At 32.2% G+C, this 14,480-nt stretch overlaps 1 protein-coding gene across 1 annotated transcript; it reads left to right on the forward strand.

The window, feature by feature from the left end:
* The first annotated feature begins 5,264 nt into the window (after positions 1-5,264).
* LOC127738245 (neo-calmodulin-like) lies at positions 5,265-13,965 on the forward strand. Its single transcript, XM_052249429.1, has 5 exons — positions 5,265-5,421; positions 7,821-7,857; positions 10,026-10,169; positions 12,100-12,342; positions 12,609-13,965. Exons 1-5 carry the CDS (start codon positions 5,419-5,421, stop codon positions 12,632-12,634), a joined length of 453 nt encoding a protein of 150 aa, XP_052105389.1. The 5' UTR covers positions 5,265-5,418; the 3' UTR covers positions 12,635-13,965.
* The last annotated feature ends 515 nt before the right edge of the window (positions 13,966-14,480 follow it).

Consider the following 14,480-nt stretch of genomic DNA (forward strand, 5'->3'; position numbering starts at 1 on the left):
TATTCTACATATTATTGCCCTGTGACTTACATCACGTGTATAAATATATAGTATCAGCATGTTTAGTACTTTGAGACGTCTAGAGGTCGGTCAACTTAATATATAAGTGCCAATACGAGATGTAATGTTGTCATTCGTCGCCGAGTGTAGAAAAATTGAGGTGAAACAGGGACTATAAAAAAATTGCCATCATCTCCAAATTCCCTAAATGAAAATAAACATAAAGATATAACGAAAGGAAACAATTTTTTATGAGGTTTCTCACTTGGGACAGACAAATGAGCATGGCTTATCTGAATTTGTTTTTTTTAAGATTCTTTACTCCTGGTTGGATAAAGATAGATTGAACGTACTACTGTACTAGTAGGGATAATGTTACACTTTCAGGACGGTGTTTGGTGATCCCTGACGTAAAATCAGTATTATTCAGGTTGATTATATATTTTGCATAAATTTCGTGATTGGGCATATATAATGTAGACATGCTGTTGTATTCTTATTTCTCTTGGGAGTACACTTCAAAAACTTTGTAAGAGGACATGATCGAGCCTGTAGTACAGTGGTTGTCGTTGGTTGGTGACTGCCATACTAATTTTTCGTTTATCGTGGTCGTGTAAATTAGGTTTGTTGGTCTGATTTTAGGAATCGTTTTGAATTTTGTCATCCCTGGGTCTTTTATAGCTTATTATACGATATGTGCTTTTCAAGTTACATATTGTTAAAGGTGTAATTATTCACATCTGTTGTTTTTTCTTTTGTTTTTTATTGAATGATTGTCTCATTGACAAGCATACTGTATTTTCCTTATTTGTTTATATGGTAGTTTAAGTCATTAGATCCGATCTTGATATCAGTTCCAAGTAATTTGCCCCTGTCTAGTCTCAAAAGTAAAATCTTAAATTTTCAAAAGTAAAAAGCCAAAAGATTGTTAGATATTCACCAGGAAAGCTCAAAACCAAATATGTGAAAGCCAAAGATTTAAGAGCTTTATGACCAAAAGATTGTTAGATAATTCTAACAATCTTTTGGTCATATAGCTCTTAGGTCTTTGGCTTTCACATATTTGGTTTTGAGCTTTCCTGATGAAGGTTCATATAATTTCGTGATTGTTTATGATAATTCTCTAATGGATATAAGTAATTCCCTATTGGAGGATTCAGAAGTAGCATTGGCTTTTTACTGTTGAAAATTTAAGATTTTACTTTTGAGACTAGACAGGGGAAAACTACTATTCATGCATAAAATATAAAGAAATAAATTTGGAAAGTGTATGAAAAAAATTGCATGTTATACACTATCCACACTAGGGACTATATTTGTAGACAACGAAAATCAAAGGACGATAACTGTGTCCTCGGACCAACAGTCCACCAGCAATGGTATCGACTTAGTACTAGTATATAATAAATAACGCTTTATCAATTTCGTGCGTCCGAAGCACCTGTCTGGATTTACCTTCTTCAAGAACGCTCAAACCAAAGCATTTGAAGGCCCCGGATGTATAAGACATAAACCTGTAAAGAGCTATATGACCACAAGATTGCCAAAAAAAAAAAACCGTACGGAAGCACTGACTATTGAAGTACAGAAACAGTATTAGATTAGAAAACGACGTGATTTCACAAGCATGAATAAACAAAACTGCAAACAAACAAACAGTTTTTATGCGGCAATAAAGTACATGTACATTTGTGTAAGCCTACAATTAATCAGACTCAAAGAACTTAATCTGCTTCTATGAAACCACGTCGTTCTACACTCTAATAGCGGTCTGTGAACTTGACAGAAGATTCGATACAGCAATAACATAAACAGTATAGGAAGACTTGACATGGCACAATGCCTTAAAAACAAATACAAAACTGCAATGCCGAAAAAGAAAGGAACATTTTAGGATTTCTTCAAACACAAATAGCAAATTGATGCATACAACATTTACGTTGGTGGTTTGTACGCGTTTGTTTGCGCTTTGCAGTTGTTCCAATCCTTAAATCTTTGATACTGTCTTTTGCTTCAGTAATATTTCTTGTATATTTGACCACATTATTACATTTGTTAAACAAGCCACTGCAGATAGAGCTCCACTTCTCTAAATATCTTAAACTGGAGCGATTTTTAAAAAAACAAGGCTGAAACGTCTTAACGTATTGTACAACACTGACCGTTACTCGCGTATTAATGTACAACGATACAATATCGACTTTATACCAACGCTTTTCGAAAATCATCGAAATACATAAGAAATGTCACAAAGTTTAATTAGACTACTTATATATGACACATCATGAGTGCTTTATGAAGTAGAAATAAGATATTAGGTAGCAGCTTCTACAAAGAGACGTTATACACTGCTAATTGATTTTGTATTTGTCTGGTTTTTTTTACAGTTGTCTACCCTGATTTCAAGTTTCTAACACTGAGTGTTGGTTCAGTTTGTCTTTCAGATATATTTGTCTTTGATCATATTTTTTTCCTTCTGTTAAATCCAGCGGCTACATATAGAGCTCTACGTTTGTACTTTTCGAGTTAAAGAAAAATATAACATATTTCATAATACCTAAAAAATTATAACGAAAAGAAAGAATATGTAAAAGAAAAAATTAATACCAAGGCAAAATATAAAAAAGTAAGCTATACGACAGCCAACTGACCTTATATATACTAGAGTTATAGTTATTGCAAAATGGTATATGTGTGAGCCTTTAGTTTATGGACCAAAGTTGTACTAATTTCCTGTCTTTACGTTTAGAATGAGAAATACATGTGGGAAGAAGAGAAATCAAATATTAGAATGTTTTTGCTTTCACACATTTGAATTCTTTAATATCCACATCCGACTCAAAATCAGGGGCGGTAATAATTTTATCAAGTTATCTGCGGTCCGTATAGGGTAAAAACAGAAAACTTGCTAAATTCAACCGAGCAGACCAAGACAACTTTTTTCTTTTAGACGATTTGGTGCTAAAAAATATATTTTCCAATCAAAGTGGGCGTGCGCCCTCTTTGCACCCTGAATCTGCCACTGTTAGAGCCCTACATTAGGTATATAGTTACTGTACTAAATTTGGAACGATGTTTTGGTAAACTCAGAATCTTGACATGCTTTGTAAGGACATGTAATTTGGTTACCAAGAGTGAAATCTAGAAGTTAGTAATTGTGGTTGAAATTTAAATCATTGTTCGAAATTTTCTTAGTGAGTGTTCTTTGAGTATAATTAGGTTACTAAAAGGTTTCCAAGTGAAAGCTCAACCTTATGCCCGTATCAAACGGTTTATATAATGTGATTTAAAGAGAAAAAATATATTGTTTGGGGCTTTGTCATTTTAGACATCAGCATCATTATCATGAAGGAATATAGGTGTTTTCGTAAAAACTATTAAGGAACTGAATGTTCACACGAGATTTATGAAGATAATGTTTGCCTAATAATATAACAAGTAGAAAAAAAGGAAATAGAAATCAAAGGACATATGTAAATCTCAAGCAACAAGACATGTAATGGACGAACAAATAACGAAAGGCGTAAATAGACAACAAAACATCCAACTAATGTTTGTGCAATAGTCATGATAATAGTTAAGTAACGATTGATAATGGTTTGCTTAATATCCAATGAACAATCATGTAGTAAAGATATTTTGTAAAATTTTACCACGAAAACTGCTTAAACAAGGATATGCACAAGCGAACTGTATTCGAAAGATTAGGACTGTCATACTTAATCAATCTTATAGTCTCTGAGATGTGCCGGTTAACCGTCTCATAATATGTCTTGACCAAGGTTGTCATATAGCTCTGATCAATATGTATATCGACAAATGATGGATCATAATACATGTCTGGTTTTTGGTAGGTCGTATTGATTTGTCTGTTATATTTCCATGTATGTGCCTTTTGCTAGACAACTGATTGTGATTAACTGGAGGATTCAGGTAGCCTGTATCGTTTAGCCGGTAATCTTTTAATCAGAACATAAGAATGCCTTTAGGAGCCATTACTTTAGTTACAATTTTCAGAAAAGACGTTGAAAATATGACTTTCCATAGAGTTTAATGGGATCTATTTGCCCCCGATCAACATTAAACCAGGATCGTTTGTATATCACCGACCTGTTAAGGTTCAAAACATGTCGCTTATATTTTGAGGAGACATTTTTTTAAATTGGCCAATCAGACTGAAATATTGTTTCAGGAGTGCGTTTTCCGTCCGATTAGAATGAAATGAAGAAATTTTGTAAAGACCCTACGTATTTAAATTATGTTTGTCAAGTTTAATTAAACTTATGTAGTGAAAAAGAAATTAAAGAAAATAATATTTCTCTCAGGGTTTCGATATAAAAACAAGAAGATGTGGTATGATTGCCAATGAGACTCAGAGACCAAATGACAAAGAAGTTTACAACTATAGGCCACAGTACGGTCTTCAACAATGAGCAAAACCCATACCGCATAGTAAGCTATAATAAAAGACCCCGAAATGACAAATATAAAAAAAATCAAATGAGAAAACTAACAGTCCACTCACATTCCACAGATCAGTACATAAAAATTCAAGAATACGCAACACGAGCCTCACTAAAAACCGGGTTAATCCCAGGTGCTCCACATGTAGCACTCAGTTGTTTTGTTGCTCGTGGTGGAAAGTACAAATTCGGTGACAAGCCTTATTCGGTGATTTAACAATCGAAGAAATGATGTCTGGACTGTGGTTACAGCAATTGGAACATATCCATGGTGACAAAGATATGTCACAACCGTCAACCAACTCGTGATGCCGTCCGTAAAACTTTCTATACAGATAAACTTTTACATTTCAGCTTGCGTAATTGTATTTTTAATTGTACTTGGCTTGTATATTCAAGCAGCTTACAATTAGAGACTATATTGAATTATTTGTGCTGTAAATGTTTTTACGATGTTTATTTTATTTGACTATAGATTGGTATTGGGAAAACACAATTATTCACTTAACAAAGCACAAAGATACCGGACAGTGGAATTAATTATTACATTAAAAACTCCAGTCATTTACCATTTAAAGACATAACCTTGATCTCTTAAAACATTAAAATATTTAAACAAAGGTAAAACGTCATTGTGCTTCTGTGATCTAGAATAATACAATTCATACTTAGCTTTAAATGCCATCACAGCTGAATAAAAAAAAATCAGTATATGAATGTATGAAATCGGATCTGTGAAGTATTGTTCCTATCTTAATCTTTTAATTATACCCAAAACAGCTAAATATTTTAATTTTAGCTTTATTTCAACACCGATTACGAATTGCTACGCACACCGCATTCAAGTAACATATTGTAACAGTTTTGAATTAGTCTATATATTTTTTTTCGACTGGAGATGGCGCTCTGTTAGCACATCCGGGTTTAGAACGAAAGTAAACGTAACATCCTGAAAATGGTAAGCGCACTTTTCTAATTTACTGAATACTTTTTTTTCAGATTTAAGAACAATTCTCTTGATATGCGTGTTTTGACTTTGATAAATAGTTTTGTTTTCAATTTATACACGACTTTAACTCCATAAATATATTTATTAAGTGTATATAGTTTCAAGTGGTAGATTGATTTTTATTGTATTGTTATATACGATCTCTTTGAAATTCAATAAAACTCAATTGATCACACATTTTCCATTATTGTTAAATGTTCATATACAAAGTTTGTTAACAATGTTGTACAAAGTATAACGTAAGTTTTATATTTGATTGCGACTTTTTGTTGAGGATTAACCTACTAATTGAATTCTATTTAATAAAATATTCAATGAATTTAATGTTTTGGCACTTCATTTTATTTGATATGTGACATTGATTTGTATTACTAATAAATACGTAGTCTTGTTAAATGTCATAAGCGTTATTGTATTAATAACTATGTATATAGTGTATACTGTTCGACTGAAAACATTAATCTGCCGTGGATAAATTCTAACACACATCTCATTTATTTAGTAACGTACTTGTTCAGATGGATTTAGAATAGTATATATTATAAAAAATAATTTAAAACTGATAAGTTCTTGATTAAATCTGAAGTCTCAGTGTGCGTTAAGGGACATAAGCTGTCAAACCCATTACCTCCGATTTAACTCAAACTCCTTATTTTGATTTAAGATATACAGCAATAATCACCAGATTACAAAAGTTCAATAGGAAACAAAAAACATTGCATGAAATCGTAATAAAGAATCAGCATTTCGTTCGTATTTAAGGACTAGACGCCGTCTAGTTAACCATCGAGATGACCTCCGAAGACTGCCGATGGTCAAGTGATCCAATATATATATAAATAGACAGACACACACGTACAATGGTAAGATGACGAGTGTTCTATGTCTGCTTGATTTCGTGTAAATGTAAATCATCATTTAACCTGTATGCGAATGATTTTGTTTTGGGGGTTGACTCTTTTGTTTCACTATTAATTAACGACAATTTATTCTTTTTAATTACTGAACATGCTGAGCAAATGCTCAACCAATCCCCAAGTAAGGGTCAAATTAATGGTTGCATGCATACAGACCTAAAATGAGGTCGCATTATTGTCTTTCAAATCAATAATATATCAACGATGGTTTGGTCTTATTTTTACAAAATTGAATTTAACTGGCTGCTAATAACGAATTAGTATTTCAATATTCTGCGTGGAGAAAAAAACATACTGTAATTTGATGTCTAAATCGAAGTTAATGCTCCTTAAAGGTGGAACATAAACATATTTTTATATTCAAAACATTCGTCGGATTTTTTTGCAAACAATAACGACGGGATTACATTTGATAACGGTTTCTTTATTATCCGTTGATAAATTTAAAAACTTTTAAGAAAGTAAGGTTTCAACTCCTTCAGGCAAAGTCGACATATGGATTTGGCTATGTTTATATCACTTTTGGCCCCAAAGTTCCTGAAAAGCGTTACTGGCGCAACAAATCTATAAAATGTTATTTTCATTCACAGGTTATGTTCTTCATCTATTGCTTTTGTCTGAATTATATTTTCTTTGAATGTTTCAACAGAAAAAAAGACAAAGTATCCAGAATGATTGTCATGCAAGCCACAGGTTTGGCCTAACAAACTGATTTAAAATAATTCAAGTTTTTTATATCAATGCCTACACTGGGTTTGGAATCACTACCATAATGTTATATCATGGCCTGTCAATCTGGTGACTTCTTCTGCAGCAGCTAATGCATTTGACTTTCTATATTTTGTCATTCTTACCCTACCCTACTTTTACAACCTTTGTTGCAATAATTCTATATGGTTTGTATAATCTGTTTTGTGTTATATTGGTAATTGGTGCACATTTATTGGCGAGGCTATTTTGTTTATACACTGTATGTTTTAAATTTTTCTATTCTCAAGAATGTGGTTGATGGATCTCCGTGATCTACTCTGTATTGGTTCGGATTTAAACACGTGCTTTTGTAGCTACATTTAATGGCTGCTAACAATTAAATTAAACATTGATATGATCAGTACTTTTTCATTGTTTTCTGTTTGTACTTGAAAGTTTTTAACAATTCCTCTTCTGAAGATGTCATATGCTGTATCAATTTCCTTGAATTTTAAGATAAATGCTGTAGATTGTTTGTCTGAAAGATTGCATAGTTAGAAGAGTACAAACGTTACTGCACTGGATAAAATTTGAAAGATATTTTATTTACTACATTGTATTAAATTTGACAAATGCTTTCTCAAATAAAATTTAAAAAAAACAGTTGTTAAAATTTCTAATTATGGCTTATGCATCTATAATGTATTCCATATTGCATATTATGCATTTGTTCTATTGTAGACATCGACCTACGGTCTTACGCCTGTACAAGTAGAAGGTAAGTATGATGTTATAATTACACATAGACGAGCAGACTAATTGTATTGAAACAACGTGTTGACTTTAGAATTACTGCATTTCATTTATTCTATGCAAATGTTGACAAGAATACTAGAAAGTAAACAGTGCAAACGTGAGAACGTATTGACACACTGAATAAATTTTATGAAGTTCAACGTACAATCTCTTGAACTGGGGTTGGTTGTTGTTTGTCAAAAGCGCATACGTTATATAATCCTTTTGTCTACTTATTCTTTTGGAGGAGGGATGGTCTACCGTATTTGGATGAAATATGATTCAATCTAAGATGATATATCAATGCCACTACTTTTGTATGACTATAACTAAAACACCTCTCAGTGGCGGATTGAGTTTTCTCATTACAGGCAACAAGAGGGGCGTCGACAATTTCAGGAATGTTTGTTTTGTAGCAATGGCGGATCTAAAAAAAACCTGAAAAATAGCATCTTAAGGAATATGCACCTTCTCACGTATATGTTATTTTTTTTTATATAATTTTAAAGAATGTTGTAAATATGCTTTCGATTTAAAGTTATAATTCGCAAGTTCCGTATAGTATTTTGTAAACAAGTAAATAGAGGTGTAATCCTAGGCCCCATTCTGTTTGTAAGTCGCGCAAAGTATTTCAAAATTAGATAGTCAGACCACACAGCCCCATTTGGAATGATTAATGATGTTATGAGAAAACAAATAAACCCACATATAATGACTCATTAAAAAGAGAAGATGACTTATTTTTAAATACATATTGTGGATTATATTTACCAGAACTTTTTTTTATCAAACTTTTGAATTTTTTACCCAAACTTGTGTAATTATGTTGATTTTAATCATTTCATGAATTGAATAACCGTAAGGGATAAAACTGGGAAATTTAATTATGTTCCCCGAGAAAAATGTCCGGCGGCATATTGTTTTACCCCTGTCCGTCCGTCTCACATAGGGTATGTTGTTTGTACGATTTCTCCTGTTTTCAATCTACTAGTATTAATTTTATATTATTTAGAGAGTTAACACAAAGGTGTGCACTTTGTCAGGATTTTGATGTTGTTGAAACTTTCCTCAAATGACGTCAATTTTGGTATATTAGGCATACGGGGTACTGCATGGTTTGACCGGCTAACGTCGCTTACAGTGCTAAAGCCAAAACTTTTTTATTATGTAGAGTGTTTGTACATATATCGGGAGTGTTTGTACATATAACGGTGTGCATTTTGTCAGGATTTTGATTTTCCTTAAATTTCAACAAATTTGAAATATTAAGCATACGGTACATGGTTTGTCCAGCTTACTCCTCTTATAGTTTTCAAACTAAAATATTTCTATCGTATAGGATGGTAGGTGTGAATATTAACAAGATTTAGAATGTTCATCAAATGTTTAGAAATGACAGAAGGTTATACTTGGACATTTTTAGTGAAATTATACATTGCTGATCATTTTGTTTGACGGGGGCATCAACTACGTTTTTTTAATACAATCAAAGCAAATTGTACTTCAACATCACTGTTTAATAAATCCAATGTTTGTGGCACGACTTTTTTGCATGTAGTTTTGTCTAGTTTATCAAGTAGAACACAGAGGCAATTAGAATGCTGACATCAGGCTTATTTTGTAGTCTTACACGATTGCTAACCAAAGAATCGAACTTTTATAGAAGTATAGATATTATCCAAACAAAGTACTCGAGAGTCTTCTTTTAGCAGACAAGTTCTGCATATAAAAATCATTGTAACCCTAACATATAAATCTCTACAGCAAGCAGGAACGAGCACATTCAAATAAAGAATTATTGAAAAATGAAAAAACAGCACAACTTCCGATCATCAAAATATTTTAGCAAACAATAAGATGATTGAATCAAACTACAACAAAGCATTTTCGTGGTCGGATTTGTCACTGTTTATTATGTTTTCCAAAATCTTTGCCGTTTTCAACAACAGTTGTGTATTTTCCATGAGTTTTACCTCTACACAAATATTAAATTACTCTTTGGAAAATAGACAATATGAAATTTTAAAACCCAAGCATATACTTTTCGTCAAATAATCGTTTTAAGGCTATCGAAACTACCAGCTACCTCTACGCCCTTTATTAATTATCCTTTCAGTTGTTTTTGAATTCTAAAATAACTGTCTTTTACAGAGTTTCGACAGGCTTTTAGGTTATTCGATAAAGACGGCGACGGCACAGTGTCAACCAATGAACTTGGAGTAGTGATGAGGTCATTAGGTCAAAATCCAACCGACGAAGAGTTACATGCTATGATCAATGAAGTTGATGAGGATGGTATGTATATTATACCTGGAATAAATGACATAAGGATCATTCAGTATCATTATAATCTATTGATATAAACATAAGGAGATGTGGTATGATTGCCAATGAGATAACTATTCATCAGAGACAAATTACGAAGGTGTGAACTATAAGACACGGTTTTGCCTTCAACATCAGAAAAACCCATATCATATAGTTAGCTATAAAAGACTCCGTTATGAAAAAATATGAAACAATTCTAAAGAGATAACCAACGGCCTTGTTTATGTCGATTTAGTATAAAACTGTGTTCATATGCATATATATTATGTTTACTTATTTATTAATTAATATTTTCCTGTGAACATACGGGTCCATAACAAGGCTACTCCCGGGGTATATATAATTGAACTAATTTCCGACAGAGGAGAACAATCCCCTCACTGTAAGGGGCATCCGTTTGACTGTGCAGGATGTATTAATATGCAGGCACGTCCGTTCAAAATAGGGACTTCAAACACGTTGACTTGTGTTTTAAATGTGTTCTACTGCGTTTTGCACGTTCAAAAACTCGTGCAACAACACTGATTGATCCTTAGTAGGCTATTGTAAGGCAAAATGTCTGCCCTATTACAAAAATAGTTACACTCTTTTGCCAGTGACAGTCAACTCTAAGGGCGTGTTGGGAATAGAAATATGGTCATCTTGGTGTCGTTTCGATCAGAAGGAAAACCCTTGCTTAAAATGCAGGTCTGTTTGGTTGTGCGTTACACGTCCGGTAAGAATAAGGATGTTAAATCTGATGGGTCGTATAAAGAGTTGCATCAGTGTCTGCACGTTAAAAAATCCAACTCTTTGAAGGGTCCGTAGGTGCCTCACAGAAGCTACCTATTGTATTATTGCTGATAGTTTCTCGTTCTGAATATGCATACTACTGTACATTTCCTGAAAGGCAAAAATTAATCCAGTGGCAGTCCAAATTTTCTCTCCTGCCACACCGCTCAGCTCGCATATTATTACTTTGTTCTGGATATGCATAAAATATTTATACCATTGGACCTTAAGCAAGCAACAATCGATCGATTCATCAGGAAAACTTGTCACATTTGCCGCTCGACGTTAAAATTCTAGTTGACTATTAATTATACTATCCAAAACCAAACTTTACTGCTGGTTATGTAACATACTTTATATCGGTTTACAGTCATTGCAACACTAAATATATAACGAAATTGAACTTAGCTTGGCTATTTGCGAGATATACATTACATTGCATTCAAACTGGTCACGATGGCGACTATAACACTTTTGCTGCGGATAAATCCCATTATACCGTCAGGACACTTTGATTCATTAGATTTATTGGTAGAGCTAACCCTCATCACAGAGTCCTGATAGGAAACATAAGATCTGGAACATCGTATTAAACGACAAAGATACTCACTTTATAAGCAGGTACTTGAAGTATTGTTAAATTCATTAAACAATTGAAAAGAAATTAAAAACCGCATTGAAGAAGTGCAGTGTTTTGATATGTCGTTCGCATTTATTTGGGAAATGTCGAGTCGAACTTCCTGAAGGGTAAACACTTTTCAATTACCTAGTTTTTTTTTAATATTTATTATGTGAAACTGATTCTGTCACTTTAACCCTCATATTATCATAATTATTTACTCTTGAAATCAAAATTTTCAACTTTCAAAAAGCTCTATAAACATTTTTTACTTAAGCAAACACGTTCCTTTATCCCTATATATTGTATTTGTAATGAACTAAGTGAGAATCAATGTTTGGTTGAACTCCAAGTCCTGTTGACCTTTTCCCTTTGCTTTCTAAAACATGTGAGCGACGTGAAATATTTTCCAAACAACGAAAAATAATACCATACATTTTAGAGCTTCCAAACGATTTAAAATAATGCCTATAATTTAAATTTATCTAAATCAATTTGTCTTTACAGGAAATGGGGAAATAGACTTTGACGAATTTTTGTCGATGATTGCTAAAAAGATGGGGGATATTGATTCAGAGGACGATTTAATTCAAGCTTTTCGGATTTTTGACACAAATCGAACCGGGTACATTACATCACAGGAGTTCAGGGAAGTCATGATGAATCTTGGAGAACGGCTGTCATATGATGAGGTCACAGAAATGATAATAGCAGCAGACAAACATTCCACGGGAAAAATCAATTATGCAGGTACAAACAGTGGGAAAACATTATCATTTTTCGGATAATATTTGATAATTAAAAATCAATTGTACGATTTCAGTTTCAGTAACCTTGCATCTGAAGGTAATGAGTTATACATAAGGTATGGGGTTAATCGTGAATGCAAGAGTCAGAAGAATATTAAACGTTGCGATTAAAATATTTCTGAAACAAAATGTACATTAAAATAAAAAAAAAATAGAATGACAAACAGTGCATACGCTACTAATTTACCATTTGTTTCTTCTTTTCAGAGTTTTGCGCATTGTTAACAAAGTAAATGAGATGCTCTATCCTCAAAGAAGCATCTTACGAAACTGACGTGTTACAAGAGAAATATGGAACCTGCTTACAAAGAGCAAAGTTGGTAGAATGAAAATGTAATGATGGACAGTAGATGTAAATACTTTCACAAACATAACATGAGTAGAAATATTTATGTAGATGAAATGTTAATTTGTGGTTTACGGTTTACAATATTCAAATGTACATATAATTTCAAACATTACACATGCCATTCAACGTCATTTTTTTTCTTTTGAAAATACATGTAATGCATTCAATTTAATCAAGATGCATTCCATACCAGCTGAAATAGATCTTGTCGCCTTGCCATATCTTTCATTTGCAATGTGTTTTGGTAATGGCTGAACAATTGTGATTATGACATTTTTCAGTATTTGCCTTTTTGTAATCGATCAAACGGAGGAGACGATTTTTTATTACAGAGATAAAATGTTAGATAAAATTACAGAAACAGAATGTTACACTAAAACAATTTGTATAGGGTTGTTGCACACAAGAATTAAAAAAAATTGTCTCGATAAGACTACCAAATTGTACGAGAATATTGTGATTAAAAATGCTTTGCCTCGATATATGTATATAAATCTCGTGCAATACAGTATCATATATGTTAATACAATATTAAAACCATAATATGACTTTCTTCATTTCTTCCAAACTGTTTTTTTAACAACAACGACTGTAGCTCTATTTCTGCCATGTTTTTCTGTCTTTTTTTTTTTAGAAGTACAACATCGTTTTTAGTTAAAAAAAAAACAACTCTCTAGAGTCGACCAGACAATAAGGAAGAGTGCAAATTAGGGAAATAATTTTCCGGCATGCACTGTGTCTAACGATTCAGAATACTAGGTCTATAACGTTATCATCCAAGAATGACAAGTACAAGCAGCACTTCGTATTGTGTTTTGATTTTGCAAACAAAATCTATGGGAAATATTTTTGCAATAAACTATTGAAATATCAATCTATCTTATATGTACTCACGTCTTTATCTTTTAATGTTTTTACTTTAATTTTGAAAATAGTAAAAAAAAAACTTTACAAGAGAAACTTAACGTTTTGCAAAAGATTGTCGTATGTAGTGTGGATTTTTGGGATTCTATGAAGATCATAATCATAGAATTTTGTGATATGTGTAAGATTTATTTCATTCTTTTTTCTTTTTCATAAGTATCACATATTTTGAACTTATAATGTCGGAAATTTGAAGCCACTAATGAGTGGCCCGTAGATACATTTAACATGGAAGTATTGTATGTGTTTATTTAAATGCACATCAAAATATAATAAATAATTATGTAACAATGGTGTTGCGATTTCTTAAGCCGTTATATGCTGTGCACGTTTCTTTAAAATATTCCACTTATATTCATGAATTATATTTAGTACAGTTTTCGGATAATATGTATTTGATCTACTGTTTAGTATTTAAAGGATTATATTTATAATAACAGCTTTTCTTTTTTTTTAAATTAAGACTATTTTCTAAATGTTTAATTCGTCCACTCGACGTTAACAACTAAAAAGTCAATGTGAAATACCAATGTTCTAGAAGTTTTCTAAAAATGTTTGCTAAAGATATTAAATTTTCTGAATAAGGCACATTTAGTAGTTTTATATATATATATATATATATATATCATACTTGGTTTGAACGTTGTTTTCAATTTAAACTTGTTTATATTTTTTCGTTTGTGCTTGTATTATATTTGCTACGGGTTTATATGATCCGTTCATCCTATTTCGACTCTTTAAAATTCAAGAGTCTATCCTAAATTGAGGTAAATTATATGGCCTTCCAAATACCGTTTCGATCCCTA

This window comes from Mytilus californianus, unplaced genomic scaffold (assembly GCF_021869535.1).
Source record: "Mytilus californianus isolate M0D057914Y unplaced genomic scaffold, xbMytCali1.0.p SCAF_4, whole genome shotgun sequence".
In the NCBI taxonomy this organism is placed as follows: domain Eukaryota; kingdom Metazoa; phylum Mollusca; class Bivalvia; order Mytilida; family Mytilidae; genus Mytilus; species Mytilus californianus.

Coding starts and splice junctions, on each gene's coding strand:
- LOC127738245 (XM_052249429.1), top strand. Junction 7,858..10,025: donor TACGCCTGTACAAGTAGAAG/GTAAGTATGATG, acceptor TGTCTTTTACAG/AGTTTCGACAGGCTTTTAGG. Junction 12,343..12,608: donor GGGAAAAATCAATTATGCAG/GTACAAACAGTG, acceptor TCTTCTTTTCAG/AGTTTTGCGCATTGTTAACA.